This window comes from Alosa sapidissima, chromosome 17, assembly GCF_018492685.1.
Source record: "Alosa sapidissima isolate fAloSap1 chromosome 17, fAloSap1.pri, whole genome shotgun sequence".
Lineage (NCBI taxonomy): Eukaryota > Metazoa > Chordata > Actinopteri > Clupeiformes > Clupeidae > Alosa > Alosa sapidissima.
The window spans coordinates 16,400,394-16,426,684 of record NC_055973.1 but is presented as its reverse complement, the minus strand read 5'-3'; the positions used below and the strand labels follow the sequence as shown (position 1 = coordinate 16,426,684).

At 39.8% G+C, this 26,291-nt stretch overlaps 1 protein-coding gene across 13 annotated transcripts; it reads left to right on the top strand.

Moving 5' to 3' along the window:
* The first annotated feature begins 1,339 nt into the window (after window positions 1-1,339).
* unm_hu7910 (un-named hu7910) lies at window positions 1,340-26,212 on the top strand. 13 transcript variants are annotated; one of them, XM_042067424.1, is made up of 23 exons: window positions 3,461-3,614; window positions 6,375-6,536; window positions 8,220-8,288; window positions 17,477-17,530; window positions 18,459-18,557; window positions 18,699-18,722; window positions 18,816-18,863; window positions 19,009-19,044; window positions 19,185-19,217; window positions 19,455-19,490; window positions 19,627-19,680; window positions 20,108-20,296; window positions 20,436-20,521; window positions 20,680-20,766; window positions 20,945-21,095; window positions 21,172-21,308; window positions 21,550-21,648; window positions 21,779-21,868; window positions 22,006-22,143; window positions 23,480-23,615; window positions 23,722-23,813; window positions 23,999-24,132; window positions 24,674-26,212. In XM_042067424.1, the coding sequence occupies exons 1-23, from the start codon at window positions 3,569-3,571 to the stop codon at window positions 24,822-24,824; spliced, it is 2,151 nt and encodes a 716-aa protein (XP_041923358.1). In that variant the 5' UTR covers window positions 3,461-3,568; the 3' UTR covers window positions 24,825-26,212. The 13 variants fall into 13 exon arrangements, with proteins under 13 accessions (XP_041923352.1, XP_041923350.1, XP_041923353.1 ...); XM_042067422.1 differs by having other exon boundaries at window positions 19,627-19,689; XM_042067427.1 differs by lacking the exon at window positions 18,459-18,557 and having other exon boundaries at window positions 19,627-19,689.
* The last annotated feature ends 79 nt before the right edge of the window (window positions 26,213-26,291 follow it).

Below are 26,291 nucleotides of genomic sequence, written 5' to 3'. Positions count from 1 at the left end.
GAGGGTTGCCGGTTCGAACCCCGACCAGTAGGAGCAGCTGAAGTGCCCTTGAGCAAGGCACCTAACCCCTCACTGCTCCCCGAGCACCTCTGTTGTAGCAGGCAGCTCACTGCGCCAGGATTAGTGTGTGCTTCACCTCACTGTGTGTTCACTGTGTGCTGAGTGTTTCACTAATTCACGGATTGGGATAAATGCAGAGACCAAATTTCCCTCACGGGATCAAAAGAGTATATATATTTATACAATGGTTCAAACATTACCCTCAAGTCGGGGCTGTGTTAAGATGATCAATGATACACCAGTACACACAGCATGACAGAGTGGCTTGAAAATGAACAGAGTGGTTTGAATATCAAAGTGAAATTAAACATCTCCCATGGCCTGCACAGTCACCAGATTTTAATATTGTTTAGTTATACTTGGGGGGTTTGTTGGAGATAGAAGATAGTCAGGAAATGTTTTCCTCTGTCAGCATCATGTAGTGGCCTGCCAGCGCCACCCACTCTGCAAGAGGAATGGCTCAAAATCCCTCCGGCCACTGTGCACTGTCATTCCCAAGACGAATTGATGCTGTATACTAATAAATTACTCTGGTCTAAAACCAGGTGTTTGAGTTTCATTGTCCAATCCCTGTATTTCACACACATGTAAAAGTGATTATTCCAGTTGTGTATGCAAATGTTACAATTCTATGTGTATGTGTGTTCTATGTTGATGTTTAGGCCTATAGATGTATCCTATCCCAGAATGTGAGCAAAGAAATGATAAGTGAATACAGGCGCATCATGTGGTATGCAGGGGCGTAGCACAAGATCCTGAGCCCTATGCAGGCAGTCCTGATGGGCCCCCATGTTCCCCCCTCATGCATATATTCCAGACTTTTCAAGGGCCCTCTTCCCCTTGGGTCCCTGGTAATCAGTCCCACTTTTACCCCCAGTTTGATGCCCCTGGTATGGCTTTTCCATGGATATTTGGGGTACAGGCCATATAGGATGGCAGGAATAGACTTACCTGAAAGAAAAGTTTATGAAATAACTAAAGAAATACAATGTCTACATGCAATTGTTCTGACATGAAATTCTCAATTACTATGCCAAGAAAATAAGACGTTTTATTGCACTTGAAGGTGAAAACTGAACATAGCCAGCCTATGTTATGGTATGAAGTCTCGCGAGAAAATACACGTCCCATTTTGCCACGTTCCTTCATCTTGTATCGCGGGGAGTTTGAACAAGGAAGAGAGCCTTTACATCTGATTGGTCTTTTCACTGGAAACCTCCACCCTCTAATACTTTGACTAAATATGATTGGATTACATCTTTGCCTGTCAAGTTTTCACTGTCTGGACTTTGCTAACATATTCCAGCAAGATTTCTCCCCATACCTGATGGAGAAATTTCTGACGAAGGATATCCTGGAGTAACACAATTCCAAGCGCCAAATATCTTGTAGGCCTATATTCCTCCCTGCTGTGACAGCGATGGGCCAGAAGAAAAATTCGCGCAGTCAGGCAAAAAAAGGTAAGCATCTTCTGTCATCCTGCTCAGATTGATGCAGCGTCACACTGTAGCGGCTGTAGCAGCCCATACGGCGGCGGGCCTGGGCAACTTTATCTTTCTGGATCAATTATCAGTAAACCTGAAATATCAGATGTTGTCTTAAGTGATAATGGAGTAAAATAATGAAAGGAGAAAACGGTCTCATATTTGGTTTGTAGAGGACGCAGCAGCAGCAGTAGCCAAGTAGTAGCCTACTACTTCTGCTATGTTTGTAAACCCACACTCCACACAAAGACTTGCAAGTTACCCTGCAGGAATGTTAGACATTGTTTCACTGCATCTTCACTGACAGCTGCACGTCTGTTGCTAACTATTTCGTAGTGTTTCCCACTTAGACGAGAAAATAATATAGGCTAGGAGAATCAAACGATCAAACGTGACATATCCTATAAAATGTTAACATCCTAGTCTGGATAGTGATGACAAGGCATGATTGTAACCAAAGCTCAAACGAGTATTACTTCAGGGTAAAGTTTAGCTTCCTCTAGGCGAAACAGAGTTCGTGCGTGCGTGCGCCATAGTGCATAGTTCATAGTCAGACATTCGAAAGGAGAAGTCTTGGCCACAACCACCGGACGCTGGGGTCAAGTGATCGTTGTGGTCGTAATAAAGACAGTGCTAAAGGCATGTGACATGGACTGTCTGGAAATATATCTGTTGTAGCGGATTCTTTTTATCAGGGTTTTATAGGATATCCTATGTGAATCGTTGGTCTTCAAACTACATTTCCGATCATTTAGACGTAGGCTACACGACCTGCACGATAGGCCTGCATCTGTCTCCTCTTTTGGCCCTAAGGTTTAGTTGGTTCTAGCTATTCAGACATTACAGTATGTGCTCTCATTGTGCTGAATGTGCTTATCCATTGTTTCACCAAGTCTACAACCATGTGCAGAATCTGTTTACAGCCTGATTGAAACAGGAAGGGAGACAGGCGTTTTGGTTTATGGCTAGTGGATGATGTCACTGTTAATTCATGGCACTTAAGGATTCCTAGGATTCCTCTTGGGTTAAAACATTTCTTTGATTACTAACTAAAGTACCCATAGAGACATTCAGCCATCTTTATTTCATCTCTGTGCATTGCAACATTTGGCAGCATTACAGTTGAATCCCCATTTAAATCTCTCCCCAACACATTTTGTTTCTGTTTGGATGTTCACCAAAATCTGTTTGCTATATTCAGTCCCAACTCAGAGCAGTAAGCCAGGAGTGGGATTTAAAACTCCAATGTCTCTTACCAGTGCTTAGTTACTTCCACAAATTACACCACTCCCCATAAGTGTTACACATAGCATTCATAGATTGTAAAAATAGGAGTTCCATCTGTTGTTTTTGTAGTATAGGACTATTTATATGATTGGATTGGGCAGATTGGTGGTTATGAAAAATAACTTTTTTATACTTGTATTTACCTGTATTAGATAGATTAGGGATTGGGTTATGACAATGTTTGTCAAATTCAAAAACCCTTGTTGACAAGTGGAAGGATGAGGGAATGTCTTGAAGTAAGCACAAAGTAGATCTCTGAGTCGTTGCAGTGGAGATGTTTTAGGATGTGTTTGATTGATGACTTTATTGAACTTTCTTGTATTATTTAGTGATATATTAGTTGCACCCCCCTTTCTATGGACATGCATAATTATCACATATTTCTGTGTCATGTGTTTGAGTGAGTACACACTTTTACAGATTTACGGATTACGTTTTACAGGTGATGAAGCATGAGTTAGTGTCTTGTAAGTATGTGTGATGGGGAACTAACAGCATGCTTAAATGTGTGTGTATGTGTGCCTTGTGACATGACAGTAAACTGTGTGTGTGAGTGTGACAGAGACTCCAAAGTGTCCTCTCCATATGAGGGCCAGTCTAGAGTGTATGCTCACGGCAGCACTAAAAATACTCTAGAGCTCTGTGTATCGGGTTCCAGCTGAGTTAGCGGGCGAACTCTGCTGAGTTGGAGCAGAAGTCCTCACAGTTTTCTTTTGCCGATCTCCAAACCTGTGGGAATGGCAGAAACCATCGCAGACGGAAACACAATGGTGGAAGACACAGGTAGAGTAAGGACTGGATGAGAGAGCCATGCAGAAGTGTATGTGTCCGCACTGGCACGTCCATTTGCCCACATGTGGGTGAAAGACGGGCTGAGGCACCATAACAGAAACAAACGGACATATCCGATTTAGTGACTGATAGGTTTTATTGTTTTGGCGAAGTGTCAGCTCACGATGAGAGAGGTGTAAATGATGTGACTGTGCATGTTTCAGTGTGCTAATGAGGATAGGGGTGCAGAGATACTTGTCCATTGTGCTCACAGGTTAGTGCCTTTTGACAATGGATCATGTAGTTTGAGCAGCAAACACAGCTGTTCAATTCCTCCTCTCTCCCCATGTCTCTGTCCTGTTCTTTCTGTGTTGCATGCTCTATATTTGTAGAGATATAAATAGTCTATTTGGCAGAAAGCTTAGTGTCTGTTGAAGAGGAAATTAATTTCGTGCAGGACTGGAAAAGAAGCCTTTTTCTGAAAATATTATAGAAATATTATCTCTGTTAATTATTTGTTGTGAATCAGACTGACCACAAAACAACGGCCAATGTGGCGAGATGGTTGTCATAGATTACGATAGATAGTTGGATTATGGCTGCTCTGTCCTCTTTATTCCAAAGTTGTGTGTCTATGAACATCTTTACTGTAACATTTGTTTGTCATATAACATCAAATCAAATTGGATGAGCTCAATTGTTTTCATGACCTTGGCATTCACATACAACACTCATGAAAATATTCTGTAGACGAGACCTCTTTGTTGTGTTTTGTAGGCCCTTTGTCATTGCTGGACAGACAAATAAATGCACATTTGTTTGTATGTATATTGCTCCTAAGCGACCTTGAGGGTTCTGCTTCAGCCATCTGATACCCCTGTTATATTTTAACCCTGTGTTCTTTACCCTCTACCCACAATGCAATTGCCCATTCATTCTCTGGATACCTGCAGACACATTTGCCGTAACGTTTAACCATATTGAAATGGCCAATGACGCGTTACTGTCAGTCATACAAACGTGCTCACCCAGTTGTTCAGAGTAAAAGGGAGTTCTTAACAGCTTTTACAAACGAGTACCCGTATGTGGTCAGAAATACAGGAAACAACATATTGGGGCTGATTATGAGGATGTGATCTTATTAGCTATACAGACCTGCTGTGATTTGGATTTTTGTTTCCACAAATGCCCTACATTAGAAGATGTTTTTAATTGAACTGATGCAGTATAAATAGTACTGTTCTGTTTACAGGTACAATTTCATGCTGTCAGGGGTCATTCTGTGTTAAATCAGATAAGGTTGTTGCTGCACCGTCAAACCATGTGTATATCATAAATGGATCCCAAAACCGAGGCCTGTAAAATACTTCTGTTCAAATCTTCTGTTTTCATATTTTTTCAGCCCTTGACATTACTTGACAGCCTGAAAAACACATTATCTGGGAAGCAATGTTTGGGCATTAATATCTTTAAAAGTGTTTTTCCTGGCCTTCCCAAACTCTATAGGATGGAAAACAAACATGTTCTCAGTATGGCTGAATGCATATGTTTTCTGAATGTGCATTGATTTCCCTAGACTTGGGGTAAAGTGCACAAAGGTATTATAAACTTGTTTTGTACACATTTGGTGTCAATCATTATTCTTTCTGTAAATACAATATTTTATAATGTTGTGCCAATATTTGACTTCTCCGCATATAATGGGCACAAAGATATTAAGGATAAAATAGGTCATTTTCAAAAGTCTAAAATACGTGGGGTAGCTAGTGGGAATTTGAAAGTCGACGTGGAAGTAGCTCAATTAATTAACATTGTAGATAATCAGGAGCAAGACGGGTAATTTCCTCAGAAGCAAGAATGAAAATGCAGAGGTATAACAAGGTAATTAACAAAGTGTATTTATATATGAAGGACACACCATACAGAATTGTGTTGTTGTACACTAAATGTTTTAGCATTATTCCCATATAGATTTTCAGGCTTCTACTAGCTACCCCACATGCCATTTTTATCCTCTGAAAATGACTAAAAAATGCAACCGCACCTAGTTTTATTCTTTATTTTCCTTGTCAATGATGTGGATACCTCAGACATTAACACAATATAAGTATTGTAGTTGCAGACAAAATATCCGATTGATACCAAAAATGAATTTATAATACCCTCAATATAACTTTTTATATTTAGCCTTATGAAATTCAATGGGAATGCAGAACAAACTTTTAATGGTCCGGTGACTCCGGTCATACTGAGAATGTGTTAGCCTTCCCAAACTTTGTAGGATGGAAGACGAAGAATGATATATTTTAAGATATTAATGTTGCAAGATGAGGCCATTTTAGAGTGTAGAGCCATTTAAGAAAAAATAACATTGGAATTGAACAAACCTAACCCTAGGAACAAACAATTTTGACATGTGTTAAGTTTTGAGACCTAAACATTATTAAAACAAACTTTGAGCAAAATCAGAGATGGTACAGCAACCATTTTCTTGGGTTCTGTCTGATTTGACCTGGAATAATCCACGACGACATTTCCTTCATTCTGTAAATATTTTCCTCATTCTTTAAATGTCATCCATCCTGTTCAGTCTCAGTGCCATTTCAAAGGTCTGCCAAAGTAGATTTCTCTAAGAACATGTTTACCTGACAGCACTTGGCTGTTTTACAGCACAGTGCCAATGGCAACTGTAATGGAAGAGGACCCTGTGTCTCGGTGGCTCATTGTCTTATGACTGGTTTTGCCTGTCTGTCTGTGTATGTCTATCCACAGAGGCTCCCTCTCCTCCTCCTCCCCCAGCGGCTGTCAGTAAGAATGGGAGGAAAGCAGAGGGGAATTCCATCTTCAGCTGGATCTTTGTCTTGGCCCTTCTGGGAGCCTGGACCGCAGTTGGAGTGGTGTGGTTTGACATTGTCGACTATGACACTGTTGTAGGTATGTCTGTTTTCATGGTCATCTGACCAGATCCTATCTGAACACAATCCATTTGCTCATTTGCTGGGGTAAATCTAGTGTGAAGAAAATGAACAGTGTCCTTTCTTTAGAGCTTGTTTCAGTTTCCAAAAGAGATACTGCAGGATGATGGTGATGAGATTTTGAGGGATTTTCAGCTCTATATTTAGATGTTATTCAGGCAAGGAGACCCCATTTGTCCATAAGCTTAAAATAACTTACTGGACTGGCTTACTTTAGTACCTGACACACATTGCTCATTAAACTAAGACATCAAACCTGTACATATACAGAGAATTAAAATGTATTCCGCGTTATTGTGTGCTGGACACCATATATCACCTAGGGCCACAACACAACACAACACAAAACCCGGTACAAAACATTATTATCCTGACGCAAAATGTATTCGTATTGTACACTTGAGTTTTTCGCCATGCCCTTCTCTTTTATTACACAATGAGCTCAGGGGTGTGGCAATTAACGACCTAAGGTGTAGTCTTGGCACATTATCTAAAAATCGCTATCTTACACTATCTAAAAAGTATGGAAGCCCGTTTGCGCCACATACAAAAAAAAATCCGATCTATGATATCTCATTATTGTGAGATACTATCTCGTTATTGTGAGATAGTATCTCGTTATTCTGACATAGCATCTCGTTTTTGTGAGATAGTATCTCGTTATTGTGAATTCTTAATGTAAGTTATTTACTCAGAACCACTTTATTAAGAGTGTTGTCAGAACCGTGATGTTTACCAACACGTAATGTTCAGAAACTACTGGCATTTGGTGATGTTTATCAGCATTTTTTGTTGGTTTCCTTAATCAGTAGTTCAGGTGCCTCGAACAAACTCCAGAGGTAATCTTAGCCTGCTCCTGCTGCATGGGGTAGGCTAGTGTAGGTTTGCTAACGCGCATAATGTGTAGACTTGACGGAAACTGTATATACATTTCATATAGTCATAATGGGGTAATGATGTTAAAAACCCCTGTACTGTTCCTGCGATGTCACAAAATCATTCAAATGTAGGCTAGGTTGACGTTGTGTTGCCTTCAGCCTATGAGGTGATGTTAGCAGTATCATGGCATGGACAATAAAGGTCAGAAATCGGTGGACAACACTCAATACAGTGGTTCTGATTAAATAACTTACATTAAGAATGGCAAAATATGCACCCCATCTGCTCGTCAACTGTGGCATGCGTGCATGGGCAGCGAAACTGAAATTAATATGTGTTCAAATAGACGAGCGCAGTTGCGTGTACTCTGCTAGGTTTTAGTAAAGCGTGGTTTAGTGCAACATCTGTTCCATACGGTCTCGCATGCAAGCAGATTCCTTCAAATGCGCCGTTGACTATCAAAATATCGATGCACTGTTTGAAGTTGTGCTGCTTGCAATTAAAGGGAATGACAGATGTCATTTTCATTGGTTTAAAGGATGTTACGCCCAAAACACACCCATGACTGATTAAGAAACATAAGACCAATCTTTTTGCGCCAAGGGGCTGACGTTTGATAACAAAATCACCCCCAATGTGGCCTGGACAAACCCTGAAATTTGTTTAAGCTATTCGCTAGTGACCATGCGTTTTAGATCGCCAAAATATAGCCCCTAATCTTTTTCCATACAAGTGATGTACATCATTTCCTCTCCTTTCGTAGGCACACTGGTCCCTTATGATATTGATGGAGATGGTCACCTTGGTTTGGAGGATGCCAAAGTGCTACTTGGTTAGTAATCTTTCTTTTGTTCTTTCTTTCTTTCTTTCTTTCTTTCTTTCCCACATTCTGCTTTGTCTTTCATCTCTGACTTTTAATTCATCCCTTCTTTCACAAATACAATGATGGGTGTTTTGTAGCTTCCTTAGATGTGCACAGGTACAAGGTACTGCCATCCTGTTAATGTGCCATCTGTGATTGAGAAGACATCACACAAGGCTTTTCATTACTTATGCCATGCTAACTGCTATGCTGCCTATCCTTAACATGTTGCTTAAGTGTTTGACCCAAGAGCAGCAAGGATAATCTTAGCCATTCATCAGTCTATGTCATGTTGTTTAAACTTCTACATTTCTTCTCATATCTTTAAAGTAGAGCATCCCTGTTGCTCTTTTAGCTTGTTTGCTCCCATGTCCAGCACCAACCTCCTTCATTGTCCTTTCCTGTCTGTCTTTCCAATGTGTTGTCTCTCCCCTGGCTCTCCTTGCTCTTGCTACCTTGTCCTCTCTTCTCTATTTTCCCCCTTTTTACTTTTCCTCTGTGCTTGTAGGCTTGACCAAAGATGGCCCTTTTGGCGATGCTTTAGCAGAGGATGGCTTATTGCACAGCCTGTTTCTATTTCTCTCTGATGTAAACACTGATGTACCCAAAGAGAAAAGTGAAGATGGAGAGAGAGTGGCGAAGGAGGGTGTGGGTATGTCAGGAATTTCCAGGGGTTGGATATTGATAAGCAAGGAGAGATCTTAAGATCCACAAACTGAGGTGCTTTGGATCAACACAGGAAATCTTGGGTTGCCTTGCTCCATGTGTGGCTTTTGTGGAACCCCCCAATATCTCAGATTACAAACATGGTTGGCAAAATTGGAAAAACATGACTGTGTGTAGATAGATACAGTAGATACTTTATTGATCCCCAAGGGGAAACTACCTAGCTGTAGCACTAATGTGGTTCTGTCTATTTTATTTATACTGTATCTATTTATCTATGTATCTATAGAATTAATGAGCTCCCATCTCTTGGGCTGGTATTCAGATAGATAGATAGATACTTTATTGATCCCCAGGGGAAATTCAAGAAGGCAAGGCAAGAACAATCAAGAGGCAGGCAGGCAGGCTAGAACAATCAAGAACAAGTGCCCAAAGTATCTAGACAACTGTAGAGTGAAATGTTATATGAGTTTTTACAAAAATCTGTGCTATAGATATTTAAGGAGATTTTTCTGGTTTCATTCAGCACAGTAGTCTATAGTCTTCCAAGATTGCTGTCCTTAATATATCAGTATGATAAAGCAAGTTCTGCACTCCTTCCTGAGTAAGTTTGCATTTCACAGTCGCAAAGCATTATTTCTTAAATTTAAATGTTTGAATATGATATTAATCATTTTCAGTATAGTACTATTACTATTAGTCTTTTGCTCAGGCACATGAGCCAAAGTGTCCTGTTTGTCCATTGCAGCCATTTCTATTAAAGATGGTGAGATCTCACTGAACTTCCCACAGATGTTGAGCAAATGTTTATAATGCGTACATTTTCAAAATCTAAATCACATTTTCAGATGTCAAGGCCACCGTAAACTGAGGTGATTACACTAATCCATGGGCTAAATGATTATCACACGCCTATTACCCTAGACAGGCAAAGCAAACAGCCCTTTAATTAAAGGTTATATATTTTCCCTTTATTTTCACTGTAAAAATGGTTCCTACTGTCCACCCCTTTTCTTAGTCTGTAGTTACAACCTAAGTGGGACAAAAAGGCTATAACTTTCTGACAGGGGACATCGCCAACACCTGCTTACAACCCATTATCCACAACATAACTTTCCCCAGAGCAGATCAAATTTGTAATTTACAATTAACCCTGTGAAAAAGAGTTGAGAAAATGGGAGAAAAAAATTCCCCAGGTTACGTTTGTCCATTAACCACTTAATTTTACTCTGTGATGCAGGGCTTTAGTTCTGTTCATGCTGTTCATTTATTTTATTTTTCTTCCAAACTCAAAATGACAGACAAGAAAAAGACAATCAATGTGGCAATTCCCAAAAAAGAAAAGACAGTGAGGCTGAAAGGTATTTTTGTATTTGTCCGTCAAGCTCCTTGTAGTTGGTTCATATTTTTGTTTGATGTGTTGTATTCTTGCATGGGACTGCAGAGAGACTTAATTTGTGTGGTGAAAGACATGTCAATTTTCTCCACGGCTAGTGATGCTGAGGCTATGGCGGGTGATGCCATAATAGGCTGTTAACATGATGGAGGGTATAGTCAACCTACCATCAACTTGCTACCTTGAGTCTTTGGAATCAGACTTATCTGGTTGCATTGCATTGCAGCAGTGATGAAATTCTCAGAACATGGTGGCCTATTAAGAGGGCTGTTGTTGAGAGCATAGACTGTATACAGTCTATGGTTGAGAGTAGTTCCTTGACTGATCCAGTATACCAACAGATTAAACGCAAATAGTTCATAATGAGTAAACAGAGGTCACATGCATGTTTGCTTGTACATTATTGTGTGAATTTCTGAGTGTATGTGTGTGTGCTTGTACTGTATGTGTGTCTGTGTGCATGCATTTGATTAACTTTTTTGACTTGTTGTTTTTATATTCTACTATCTTTACAAAATAGCATCACCTGACAATGTTGTAGGGACCCCAGGTCTTAAGAAAGAGAAGAAATCAAAACTGAAAGGTATTTTCACCTGTTGTCAGTCCCTTTTGTTTGGGGTTTCATTGTTCCCACTTTGATACACATGATATTTCAGCTTGGCATAAGAGTGGCATGTGTGGTCAGCTTATGTCTAATTAGATATGGCTGTAGCGATCTTTAAACATGTTGTGACAGATTCACTGTTATTTTTTTCCATATTAAGAAGATATTGCTGTGGAATCTAAAGAGGTGGTCGACCCTGAAGGTATTTCCTAGTCTTGCCCTTAACGTGACTGGTCTTTAAACGTAATAAAACCTTAAGCATGGTCTTTTCAGGATGGAATGTAAATCCGATATACTGTCCTCACGTTGTTTGCACTTCAAACAACATTGTGTCTTGCATTTCATTTGTGGCTGTGAAATGCTGAGTATCAGGAAATGTCCTTTCTTGAATTCAAACAGACTTCAATATTAGCAAGGTAATTAAGCAGATCTCGATCATTGTCATTTCCTTGGAACTTTTACAGAATTGCCATTCCTGGTGAATGAGGTCTGATTGAATTTGACGTTGATTGTAATGTGTGCTTTTTTGTTGTGGAGTGTTTTCCCAAAGGGGTCTGTGTTGCGATGCATGCTGTAAGTTGGCAGAGAACTGTCAGTGAATCTCAGTTCTGAGCAGTCTTTGGACTCTTGCTGTAAAACGTTTATAGATTGTGTAGTTATACAATAAAGCTGCCTTACTGAGTGTGACAGAGTGAACATTTTTCTGTCTGTGATTTATTTCTCTTTTTTGGTGGAAAAATATTCAAATGATTTCAATTGTCTGAAGAATATTGTCTTGATGTGCATCGCTGATGCTTCTTAGGAATAATTGTATGTATTTAATTCAAAGAGATTGGCTTATTACTGGCTTAAACACAGTGCAGCAGAGAATGCCCCGGTCATCCCTGTGGCACATGCCACAGTATGTAGAAAGAAACAAGAGAAGGTTAAAAATGTCCTCATCATAAATTAATGAATGAATAAGATAAGATGTGTAAAGATGATAGATTATTGACTTGGATGTCTCCTCCGACTGAGCACCAGCAACTAGGCCTACAGCATATCTGTATAAAACATTATACAGGATTTTCAAAGAGTGCAATACATTTCTTCAGGTTTGATAAGTCAGAATGTTTAGATTTTTGAGGACACACTGAGGAAATTCCTGCCCATTTATACCTTATTGCATTCCTTTCTGTAAAATGGATGATGGGACTATTGTACAGAAATAGTATTAATGAGCCATTGTTTCATCCTTCACAGATGAAAATCTCAGTTTACAGGCTGTCGAAACAAAAGGTAGTAGTTGTATTGAATGTGACTTGATTTTTAATCTGCATGGTTTTGCAACAGAATTGTGAGCGTTAATGAGGAACCCTCACTGTTTCTCTGCCCATATTTCCAAGTGTGTGCTATTGTGTTGAACTTTTGATTTTTAGCTTTGAGCATGTAGCTTGTGTGTCTAACCTAGTTAGCTTACAATTGTAATGATGGTGATAATTGTAATATTTGGTCATTGCATACAAGCATGGCCCTAATGAATAAAATGCTTTCCCTAATAAGGAATTCTGATATGATATGGCCTCTGGTTGGTAGCTAGTGTTTTTGCATTGATTGTTAGGAAGTGTGAAGTGTTTAGTGAAGGCATGTTCTCAGAGTTGATTTGGACACTTTTATTTCTGAGTGTCATATTTAGTTTTTATTTTAGCTGTAGCCATTTCCTTTTAGAGCATGCCATGTATGCAGTAAAGAAGCTGGAGTGTTGCCTGGAACGATACGTTTTTTTTTGCTCTTAGGTTGAGGGCTTGATCAATTGTACAAATAAGAAGATGCCTAGGCACTCATCAAGTGAAAAAAGTATAAATGCCTTTATTTCATGGGCAGAATAATATAAAAAAAAACACTTGGACGTGTTTCGGCTCAAAAGCTCAAAAAACATCAATATGAGTGGTTGAACAGGTGTGAGACATTAGATCATCAATAAACTTTTTTCACTTGATGAGTGCCTAGGTATCTTCTTATTTTTACACATGCCAAGTTCAAGTTCAAGTAAGTTGATAGCTGTGAAATCAGTCTTTCCTTGTTCTCAGAACGTTTGAACAAGAATCTTGGACGTAAGCTAAAGTCGGCACTCAAGGAACAGCTGAGGATAATTCATGAGAAGATTGAAGCAAAAAAGATTGCTAAGATGGCACTGGCTGAAGTGCGCACTATACTGGCCCAAGAGGAAGAGGAAAGGCAGGCAGTTCGAGCCTTGGAGCTGAAGAGACAGGAAGCTGCTCAGAGAGAGAAGGAAGAGGCAGAAGCCAAGCTTCAAGAGGAAAAGGAGAGAAAGGAAAAAGAGGAACGAGAGAAGGAAGCAAAGAGAGTGGAAGAGATCAGAATAAAAGAGAAAGCAGAGAAGGAAAAAGTAGAAAGGAGTAGGGTAGCCAAGGAAGAAGCAGAAAGAGAGAGGGCAGAAAAAGAAAGACAAGAAAAAGAGAAGGCTGAGAAGGAGAAGTTGGAAAGGGAAAGGCTTGCCAAGGAGAAGGCAGATAAAGAGAGAGCAGAGAATGAAAGGTTAGCAAAAGAAAAGGCTGAGAATGAGAGGTTAGCAAAACAAAAAGAGGAAAAGGAAAGAGCGGAGAACGAAAGAGTAGCTAAAGAGAGAGCAGAGAAAGAAAAACTAGCTAAGGAGCAAGCAGAGAAAGAGAGGTTAGCCAAGGAGCAAGCAGAGAAAGAGAGACTGGCTAAAGAAAAAGCAGAGAAAGAGAGGCTAGCAAAGGAGAGAGCTGAAAAAGAACAGCTAGCCAAAGAGCAAGCAGACAAAGAGAGAATAGCCAAAGAGAAAGCTGAGAAAGAGAGACTGGCTAAAGAACAAGCAGAGAAAGAAAGGCTATCTAAAGAAAAAGCAGAGAAAGAGAGACTAACAAAAGACCAGGCAGAGAAAGAACGACTTGCTAAGGAGAAGGCAGAGAAAGAGAGACTAGCTAAGGAGCAAGCAGAGAAAGAACGACTTGCTAAGGAGAAGGCAGAGAAAGAGAGGCTAGCCAAAGAGAGAGTAGAGAAAGAGCGACTTGCAAAGGAGCAGGCAGAGAAAGAGAAGCTAGCTAAGGAGAAAGCTGAAAAGGAACGGCTAGCTAAAGAGCAGACAGAGAAAGAACGACTTGCTAAGGAGAAGGCAGAGAAAGAGAGACTAGCTAAGGAGCAAGCAGAGAAAGAACGACTTGCTAAGGAGAAGGCAGAGAAAGAGAGGCTAGCCAAAGAGAGAGTAGAGAAAGAGCGACTTGCAAAGGAGCAGGCAGAGAAAGAGAAGCTAGCTAAGGAGAAAGCTGAAAAGGAACGGCTAGCCAAAGAGCAAGCAGAGAAAGAAAGACTAGTCAAAGAGAAAGCTGAGAAAGAGAGACTGGCTAAAGAGCAGGCAGAGAAAGAACGCCTTGCTAAGGAGAAGGCAGAGAAAGAAAGGCTAGCTAAGGAGCAAGCAGAGAAAGAACGCCTTGCTAAGGAGAAGGCAGAGAAAGAAAAACTGGCGAAAGAGCGAGCAGAGAAAGAAAGGCTAGTTAAGGAGAAGGCAGAGACGGAAAAACAAGCCAAGGAGCAGGCAGAGAAAGAGACACGTGAGAAAGACAAGGCAGACAAAGACAAGACAGAGATGACTACAAAAGAAAAGAAGGAAAAAGAAAAGTCAGAAAAGGTTGACACAGAAAAGGAGAAAAAAGGCAAACTTGACAGAAATAAGGATAAGGATAATGAAGGAGGTGGAAACAGGGAAAAAAGTGCAAAGGAAGAGAGGATTTCTGTACGGGATCTCCTCAAGTCATCCAAGAAGTCTGGAAACAAAAAATAGCCCTGCACCTGGGAGAACTGTGAATCTATCAGTCTGAAATAAAAGCAGACTTAAGTGAAATTGAGCGTTGAATTGGGCCAAGGGTCATGCCTTCAAACCTGACAATGGCATAGTCAAATGCTGTGATTCAGAGATCAGCGCTGACTCTTCAACTGTTCTTTTCTCAGAAGGATTTTATTTTGGTAGTACAGTGCCAATGGGAAGTAATCCTTTACCTTCTCTTTTCTGTCCTTCACTCTTCTTGTAAAAAATCCCATCTATCTCTACACATCTCATTTTTCTCATGTAACATTCTATCATTTTTTTTCAACCCTAAGTGCGTACAAGAGGTTGGTACCATGGACCCATCAACCTTGAATGACTATCAAAATGATAAGAATTTTGTTGCGATATTAACATGAGCTTGACATTGTGACCATCCATTTATCTATTGACGTGGTGGTGCATTAGTCTGGCAGCTGTATTTCATCAATTGTCTCATTACTTAATGACATATTTGTGGAATCAAATGTAGTTTAATTGACCATATGGGTTTGAATGAAGAAGTTAGCATGCCCATTTGTTATTGTTGGTGGCTAGCTACCTGGTTAACAGCTGTTATCTAATTTAAATTGAAATGTGAGCATTTGCTCTTTTACAGCTCAAGTCAACTGAATATTATTTTTCTCCATTACCTGAGATATGTTAATTAGGTTTAGTGGTTAGTGTGCATCTGCTGTGTGTATTGACTAGTATTTTGCTAGTAAGGTCATTTCTGCAGCATTATATCTGCATATAATAAGGTTATTTGGAATTGTAAGAGTGTTGTTGTCTCTGCAAACAGGTGAACCCTATTTTTGTAGAAAAAACAATTGAGTGTTTTTTCACTGCGATATTGTACAATGTACAAGAAGTTAGACAGCTGTAAAATATTTGGTTATGACTTAAATAGGCAACATATGCCCAAAGAGATCTGTCAACGTTTCATTTTTTTTGTTCATTTTTCCTTCCTTTTTGATAAATGATAACTGAATTTATGTTGAGCTCTTCTGTGTATCCAGAGGACTATTCCCTAGCCATAGGAAATCCCTTTGTAATTAAAGAATAATGACATGAAAGATGTCAATCTAGTGAGAGTGTTGGTGTTGATATGATTATGTGTTATGGTGATTAATGACTTATCTCAGGGCATCCTGTTGCAAAACATTACAGACAAGATTTCTTTTGCTTGCAATGCAGAAGGACAAATATCCTACTCAAGTTCCTCTGATGCCACATGAACAGACACTATAATGCATTCATAGAAGCAACACCATGTTTTTGATGAAATCAACTAAATTGATTCTTTATTAATGTGAAGGTACATAATAGCAGTTATCATAGTTATTGCACCATGTAAAAATAACATACAGGTTATAGGTCTTTATCCACAACTCAAATCAGATGAATCATTATAGTACATAACACCAGGCATGTGGTATAAACAGGAAAGGAATCATTGTTCTTATACAACACCTTGTATTCTCAGACTATGGTGTAAAATGATGAAAATGGAGGAAACCGTTAGCCTGACATGGCCAAACTCAATTCTATTCAGTCTGGTACTGCACCATTAGGATGTGATTATGGGGCATGTTTCAACCTTTGCACACAAGTGGATCGACCAAACCGTTCAGAGTAACAAAATATGTAAATCCTGTTTTTAGTAATTGTGCTGTCAATATCTTGTGTAACAGATGTGATGGCGAAATCTCTAGCTTCCCTAGCAACAGCCTTTTTGTTGTAAACAAAATCAACCAAAGCATGCTCAGGTGACTGATATGAGTGAATAGGCACTGTTGTTCATCTGTCAATCATCATATAAAGCCCACCCTCAGACGATCTGATTGGTGCTCACAGCTCTCATACGGGGCATAGAGGCTTCTCAATGGAGCAAGTCCAGACCGAATTTCCCAACCTCAAATTTTGTGGTTGTTCGGTCTAGCTTCCAGGCTAAGGAACAGTTTGAGGTGACTATAAACACAGACTTATGACTTGAATTGTATGAAACAATCATTATTTATTTTCACTGATTACCGGTTTGCAAATGGAGACTACAGTAACCTTGCTGTCCCACTCACTACATGACATATGATAATAAAACATTACTTAAAATATGAAAATCCCTTGAAGTGTGCCGTTTTTGCAGATTATATAATACCTCAGATTTCAGTTTTAAGATTATAATATACCTAATTGATTATAAAGTGTAATTATTTTGATATGGTATTGACATTTATACTTCATGGTACCAAATTGGCAGGTCTACTTGAGATTGCCTAACCGCTCAGGAAGGTATACTGTACAGTCTGTAGTTGTTGCTATTGGAGTCAAAGTTAGTATAGAAAAGTCATGTGCCATTCAAAGTGATGGTGCTTGCTCTTCATCTCGAAAACATTACTGTGATAACAACATTACAGAAAGTACACTGATTAGTTTTTTATTGAGATTGAGATCTATTTTTAAAATGATCCATTTGTGCTTCAGCAATTTATTTCCCCTTCATTCTCTATCCCCTTACATGCCTTCATGTTCACTCTCTGTCTCTGCCTCTTTCTCTCTGTATGTGTCTTTGTATCTGACAATAAAGAAATGTGTGTTGACATTGTATGTAGATTGTGCTTTTTGCTTTTAATTACACGACACTCACAATAATCATCCACAAACAGGTTTGAAAGAGAAGCCAGTTGCCAGAGAAACACCCCCACATACACCAGTAACAGGTAATGTATAGATATATTTTTGTCCCCAGACCAATAGTTTTTATATGGGTATTGGAGTCATATGGGCACATCAGTTTCACCTGACATTTGCCAGCATGAAAGACAATATACAGTAAATCTAAAAGAAAGGTGGTAGTGGTAACGTAGTGGCTAAAGAGCTGGGCTAGCATGTAGTAGCCTGAAAAGTTGTGGGCTCTATTCCTGGCTTCCACCATTGTGCCCTTTAGCAAGGTATCACACACAAGCAATGACAAAAGAGAAAAAAAAATGTTTTGACACACCTATTTAGGAGTCCGGAACTAGGTCCATCATCTAGGTAGATTCGCAACGAGATGCGCTGCGACTAGATATGGTAACGTTAAATGCTTTGCCATGGCTTGCAACAGCTAGCAACGATGTGCAACATTTAATTCACACCGCTGCAACTCCTTCTGCGACGGTTTCGTCTTGACGCGGATCTTTGGTGTTAATTGGGTGTGTTTTTGATGTGTTTTATTAGGTTACAATATAATCCCTAAACACTAAATGGGAGAAGTTCTTACACATGGGACCTTTAACCCCAAGTTTCTCCGGGGACAATGGCCCTTGTAATATACCGGCAATTGACATATTTAAGTCGCTTTGGATAGAATCATCTGCTAAATGAATAAAAATGAAAAAATGTAAATACAATTAGTGTCTGGAGACTGCGTGCTTCATATTTTGCTATTAGCATATTTTGCTATTAGCATATTGTTTCGTCGTTTCAGTCTTTAAGGTATCTAAGCATCCAACAAAATAGTTTTACTATTATCCCACCAAAAGCACCCCTTTTCGTGAAGCAGCATAAGTTAGTTTTGTAAGGAAGAGGCATGCAAACATTAATATATTAAAAAATCTTACTATACAAACGAATTTGTGAGATATCCATCTCTTACTTATCATTCAGACACATCAGATGAACAGGATGTTAGGTCTGATTTACGGAGAGAAGCAGAACCTACTGTGGCTAAATCTGAATTTGTCAATACTGCATCATCAGAACAAGGTATAATATTAAATAATCAGCTACCATAATCCTCAATGTGCAATTAATGATTAGTGTTAAGGATATTGTAAGTAGCTTTGGTGCATTAGTCCCCTGCATGTGTTCAATGCTTGTTTATCTGGGTATGTTTTCTTTTGATAGATTCATTCAACATTGATTCCACTGGTAAGAAATACACATCATTGTTGCATTATACATAGACAGGTATTTACATGACACACGAACAGCCATCAAAGTGTTTTTCTTGTCATTACACAGCTGCTGATGCTGGCCTCTCTCGTTTGGAGCAGGAATTTACACCATTTGGTATGCAGATATTCTCCTAACAGCAGCACCATAGGCATCATTTTATGTTGTGATTTCTTCATTTTGTTATGAGTTTATGTTTTGAGCTACCTTTTCATTTTTCCATGGTCCTGAGATGGTAAGTTGTTTTGTTGTCTCCCTTCAGATCCCATAGAGGACAATTTTGATAGTTTCCCTCAAGGTCAGTATACAGTATCAAGGAGAGCACATCTCTGCAGAGGGAATTCTTCCATACTTATTGTAATCCAAACTATTTCAAGACAAAAGCTACAGCCTCACTGTATATTGTCATTTAATTCTCTGTTTTTGTTGCTCTTTCAGAAGAAAACCCGGACACCATTGACACCACTGGAGGTAAATGCAGAGAATACTTTTTGATAGACAGTCCCAGATGTGGTCATGTAATAATTTTATTCTGCATAACATTTCGTATTTCTAATACGAAATACTAACACCTTAGTATCCATTAAGAGAGGCTACTTTTTGCTTAATTTTATGAAAGAGCCTACATATGTCTTCACATTTGCTTGTTGGTTCCTGTTTGTGTTCAGACATTTTGAAGTGTTCAGTGTAAGTCTTGTTTTGTCACAGAGCTGGTGGTGGAGTACCTACCAGAGGAGACAGAAGGTCAGTGCTTGTGGATTGTATGTCTCATCTTGGGTGTGACTGGTGTTTAGTACTGTGGCTATTGTTGACCCCTTTGTGAGGGAGGACTAGATTTCTGCCTGGAGGTTGTCTCACCGCTGATTCTCTTCTAATGTAGGACAGAGTGATACAACTGTGCTGTACAGTGAACAATTTGCCAGTCAGCAAACAGGTGAAGCAGGTCTGCATAAGAACACACAAATACACACACACACACACACACACACCAATGGGCATAATACAAAATTCCTTAAAAGAACACAAAATTATGAAACTATTGATATTACCATAAATTTCCCGACTATTGACCAAGGTTTATACATTGATTTTGCAAAATTTCTTCAGCTTTGAGGTTAATACACAGGAGCAGGCTATACATGGGAATGCAAATTATTTTCTTCATGCGTCTTTGTGATTGAAGCACAATCTGATTCTGATTCTTTGGGCTGTTGGGCACTGCGGAAAAGCAAAGAAATAACATTTGCTTTGTAACCAATGATTTTACCTTGTTGAGCTTCCTTCCAGTATACCGAGAATTGAATTTGGTATGGAGGAGGGCATTTTAACTCTGCCTTCCTCGCTGATCTCACCACTGATAGACCCCAGAGCACCAGATTCTACTCAGGACATGGAGGGCGCCAACCCAGAACCAACAGCAGAGTCTGCTGCCGAGGTCACCCAGGACTCCACGCCAGTACTGCCAGAGACCACTGCACAATCTGCACCGCAGTCGCCACAAGACACCACTCAGTCAAACACAGCTGAGGAAACACCCACAGAGGTAACAGGTATGAGCATGGAAATCTCACATCTGGACACCATCCATCAAGTTTGTCTTTTGTTGTAAAAGTGTAAGTTAAGTGAAATGACTGACATGTGTACGCAGTACAAATTAGTTTTATATCCATCCATATATTTTCTCCATAGGTAAAAAGAAGAAGCCCAAGATGTTCAACAAATTTGACAAAACTATTAAATCAGAGATAGACACAGCAGAGAAATTACGCAAGAAGGTACAAGCTCTGCAGTAGTCATTTCTGTTGTGACATGGTTTTACATTTCATTGTCTACATTTCATTGTCTACTTGCTGCTATGTTGTGTATTTCTCAGAGCATTAACATTGGTTGTGTCTTTGTGTGTCTGTGTGTGTTTGTTCTTATATCTGTGTAGGGTAAAGCAGAGGAAGCCTTAAGAGCTTTTGAAGGTCTTGTGCAAAAATACCCTCACAGTCCCAGGAGTCGGTATGGTAAAGCACAGGTGAAATACTCTGCACATGCTGCAAATCTTAGTCTCCATTAACACAGGATTCCTTCCCATATTTCTGTTATTTGTAACTGTTGTGTAGGTGATGAGACATAGGGACTTATTATTTTGTGTGTGTGTGTGTGTGTGTGTGTGTGTGTGTGTGTGTGTGCACACGTGCATGCGTGTGTAGTCAGAGGATGACGTGGCTGAAAAGTTGCGCAGTAATGACATGCTGCTAAAGGCGGTGAACTCCTACAAAGATGCTGCAGAACTCCCAGATGCCCCTGTGGCACTTATCAAAGCTGCACTCAAAAGAAGGGCAGACAGACAACAGTTCCTAGGTACTCACTCACTCCACTCACTCACTCACTCCACTCACTCACTCACTCTCAAGTAATGGTTTGTCTATCATTGTAGGCCGAATGCGTGGGTCCTTGGCTACTCTGCAGTTACTCGTCCAGACCTTCCCAGATGACATTGCTCTACAAAATGACCTGGGAGTGGCCTATTTGTTGATAGGCGATAACAAGGCGGCCAAGAAAGTGTATGAAGAGGTGAGAAAAATTAAACTTGTAATCTGGGACAGGTTTATTTGTGATCGTCATCTAGAGCCTTTTTTATGAAAGCGCCATAGTCCTTGACCACAATTCCTTACGTCCTGTTCAATTATCATCATCTCTTTAATCTCTTTTAATATCTCATTAATAATGATGAGATAAATGTAAGTAACAGATGGTTAGGATTTAGATCTACAGACATTATACTACTGTATCTCTATATCTCTTTACTTTCCAGGTTTTGGTCAAGGCACCAAGTGATGGATTTGCAAAGGTGCATTACGGCTTCATCCTCAAATCAGAGAACAAGATAGCAGAGAGCATCCCTTATCTGAGGGTATGAAATGGGGCATTCATACATACTTTTGTTCTGATACACTCAAATAGTAAAAGATACCACACACATGCAGCTCCACATCCACACTCATTCAGAGCGTCCATGTGGGCGTGTTCACTTTGGCCCACAGGAAGGTCTGGAGTCTGAAGCAGCAGGAACTGATGACGGGAGGTTCTACTTCCACCTGGGAGACGCTCTGCAGAGAGTCGGAGACCAGAGTGTGAGTATGAGGGCCAAAAAACAAGTAACATTGAAACATTGTGTGGGTGTGTGCATGCAGTATGTTTGAGGTAGATGTGTAAGGAATATGTGTAATGTATATGTGCGTGCATGCGTGTGTGTGTGTTTGTACTGCAGGCTTATGAATGGTATGAGCGGGGGCACAAGCGAGGTCACTTTGCCTCTGTGTGGCAGCGCTCTCTATATAATGTCAATGGACTGCGAGCCCAGCCCTGGTGGACAGCAAAGGAGACTGGATACACCGACCTGGTGAAGGTAAATTAGGGTGCAATTGATGTAAGCGCACAGAACGATTATAAATGTGCTCTTGTTTAAATGTTCCATGTTGGATCTGAGTTATGTGGCACTCTGCCCATGATGGCTACAATGACACACTAGCACCTATTGTGGCAGAGTGTTATTATGACAGAGGATGGGTAAGGGCTAGCTGTGGGGTGTACTACGAATCTCGATTAGTGGGTTAGTGAGGTATGTTGCACTCAAAGCCAGGCTATGCTGTGACACGAAAGTGGATCCGTTTTAGTGTCGCTATATCACCATGGTATCTTATGCTGTCAACCAAACCTGGTCGGGAGGAGGTTATGTGCTAAATTATAGCTCAAATCGTGTAATCTACCGCACACTGACCAATCAATTGTCTTAAAAACGAAGTTATCTTACGTGTAGGATTCTGTCATATCTTACATTAACATTTTGGAGCTCGAATGCGCTTTAATAGTGCTGTGCGTGCAAATATCCAACTATGGACGTGCATACCATACAGCAACTGATGACAATTGATTTATTTGATGTTATAGGTTAGACATAAAAAATGACCGCAGTGTAGATTAAGCTATCGCTCATGAATACGGAAGTAATTGTTTTTAAATAGAGGCGGTCTTGTGCGTCTCCACGTTACACGATTGGCCAAAGTCATCCCAACACCGAGAACGCGCACAGATCTGAGCTGAAAGCCTAGTTTGACAAATATATCACATAACTGCAATCGTAGTATCACTTAACCACTGGTTAGCATGCTAACTTTTAGTGATATTGTAGCAGCACAGAGCACAGGTGTTAAACATGGTTATTTCCTCTCATTCTGTTGCTAGTTTCTAACATTTCTAACATTTTTACACAGGAAGATATTGAAACTTTTCTGTTGCGGTAGGAATGCATTTTTTGCTGAAATAATAATAATAATACTTTTATTATTTTATTTCATTTTATTGTTTTATTTTACACCAAATAAAAAAAGGTGAAAAAAAATGAAGGTTAGAGGAAATGATCATAAATACAAGAGTGAAATGATCATAAATGCTGTAACCTTTGAATTAAATAATGGGAAAAGGTAACAGAAAAGTAAAATAATAAGCTGATGAAAATGGTAAAATAGATAAAAGAAAAGGGTAAAATGAATAAAGCTTTAAAAAAGTGGTCAAATTGATGGAAAAATAGCTCTAATTTGTAAGATATGCCTTCAACATTGCAAACATTAAAGTCTTTTTATTAATGACTTTTTATTTTATTTATTTTATGATAGTTGCATGTGTTCTAAAACAATGAACAAATACTAGTGTACAGTATATGTGTGTGCTTGTGCACTTTTTAGACATTGGAGCGTAACTGGATTACCATCAGGGATGAGGCTTTGTCTGTGATGAACGCCAGCAGTGGCCTCTTTGTAGCTGAGGATGAGAACCTGAGAGAGAAGGGGGACTGGGGTCAGTTCACTCTGTGGCAGCAAGGTAACATACATTGACACACACAGACGCAGTTATAACATCACCATTGAATGTACTAACACAGTACAGAGATATATTCATGTCTGCCCCATCTTGCCCTTTCTCTCAGGACGTAAGGTTGCCTCTTCCTGTCGCAGTGTTCCAAAAACCTGTGCCCTGTTGGACCGCTACCCAGAGGCCACAAGTTGTAAAAGAGGCCAGGTGAGTTAAGAGCACGTGTCAGGAGCAGCACACATCAAAACATCAAGTGGCTTTCTCCTCTATCTTTCACCATCACTCATTTTCAACAAAGCAGTTTGATTATTTGTTCTTCTTTCTTGCACCCCCCCCCCCCCCCCCCCCCACTCCCAACCAACCCAAACACACACACACACCTCCCCTGGCAGATCAAATTCTCAGTGATGCAGCCCGGCACCCATGTCTGGCCTCACACTGGGCCCACCAACTGCCGACTGCGGATGCACCTGGGCCTGGTCATCCCCCGAGACGGCTGCAGGATCCGCTGCACCGACCACACCAGGTCAGCGAGGGTATACAGACATGCACGCAGACAAACAAAGCATAGCGGCACAACCATAAAAAGCACATTGGGCGCTGCTTTGTATAATGTGCAATGTGCCAGGCAGTGCGTTCATACAGATGCAAACAAATTAATGTTAATTTAATTACAGGTCAAAATAACTTTGTCATTCGCACGATCTTGCACTCAAACATGGTAACTTTAACACCATTTCCGAAAAACATAAACTACAAACTTGAAGTTTGAAGTAAACCTCCATCATGTTCCTCCAAAAGTTAAAAAGTGCCACTAATTACTCAATTGATTTATGCTTGATTACGCCCTGTGGCATGTCCGTAATAAGCAAATATTGGTATCACCATCAGTTCACAATGCTTGGTTTCCACAGCATGGATGTCTATTCGTAGTGCACCTTGTGGTTTCAAATTAAAACCCTGAGAGTAACGGGTGTTCAGGCATGTAATAAATGTAATGTTAAGTAAAGCAGTCTGAATGTACTGGATGACTACATTGATGACATTTTGTATGACATTTGTTACAGGGGCTGGGAGGAGGGCAAGGTCCTCATCTTTGATGACTCTTTTGAACATGAAGTGTGGCAGGACGCGGACAGCTACCGGCTTATCTTCATTGTGGACGTGTGGCACCCAGAGCTCAGCCAGACACAAAGACAGACACTATCCCCCATATAGAGGTCAAAAGGTCACACCAAGGCTCTCGCTCCCCACCACAGGGTTCAGCCACACAAATGGACTCGCTCACCATCTTTTCCGACACGTCTGAGCCAGATTATAAATATATATGCGAACATCATTTTAGAACTTCTGAGGGGAACTAAAGCTGTAGTGCTCTCTAATGTGAGCAATCTTCCCTTTACCCCAATGCCTGTGGTACTGATATGAATGTAAATAATATATCTATAAGCTTAATGAAGAACAATGGAGCTGCACCTCTTCAGGGGTTCAGCTAAATGTCAGCTGAAAACACTACATTCCCATTAGGGTGTCATGGTTAGAGGATAGGAATACAATATAGAACTTTGCTGAAGTTCAACATCTGAATAAATTAGGCTAAGAAAAAAAGTTTTCAGAGGCTATATTTGTTATCCGTGATTAGATCATTGGAATATGTATGTTTTCTGAGTTGTCCCGATGTTACTGAGAGTGTACATTAATTTTTTTAATTTTTTTTTTTTTTTTTTTTTTACAAAAACAAATGCTACTTCTGAAGGTCCTATTTCCATGTTATGATGTGAGTGTTCTATGCACTTTGTGTCTATTTTGTGTGGTTGATGTGTGTCTGTTGGTGCCTTAGTTGAACTGTGTGTGTGTGTGTGTGTGTGTGTGTGTTATTTGAAGGATGGTAAAATGCCAAATACCATTGTGTCAGTCCTCACTGTATCATGTGTGCCTGAATTCTAAGGTGAGTTACATGAACATTTAGAAACAAGCTCTGGGGTTGAAACAGACAAGCCATTTGATGCAACAGAATGCCCACAGGAATATTTCTGAATGCTCCATAGAACATATCATGTGTGCAGTAATGAGCACCTCAATGACCGAACCAATTGCTGCTTTCCAACCCATTTAGGAGCCCTCCTGCATTCCCACTCCCTGTAGTCACTGGGCACAAACTGACTCATTTTTTAACTGGTCACTTAATTTATCCCCATTTTAGTTTGAGAAAAAAACATGCTTCATCGATATATTGACCGGTAAAAAAAAACCAAGTTATTATTTTACATGTCTGTCCGCCATAGTGTGCATTCTACTTTCATTTGTCTCAATATGTCACATTCTGGCTCATTAAAAAAATAGTTTGCCATTTTTCAACCCATGGTCATTTGAAATGTCATCACCCTTTATTGAGATGCTTGTTTGTACAATAGCACATATCTTAGATAAACCATTCCCTTCAACCACTGTTGAAAGAATTGGGTTTTCCTTAAACGGATCACAGGAAGTGCCTCTCAGGATAACTGACTGCTGTAATAAAATGCCAATTGATCTTGTAATTTGTTGCACTGAATATATGAATAGATGCCATTTTTGTTCTGTGAGTAAACAATGTCATCAACACACTTATTTTGCATTTCTCTGGACACTTTAAAGACAGCAAAAGAATGTTGTTTTATTCTGTGTATTATTTACATGCACCTA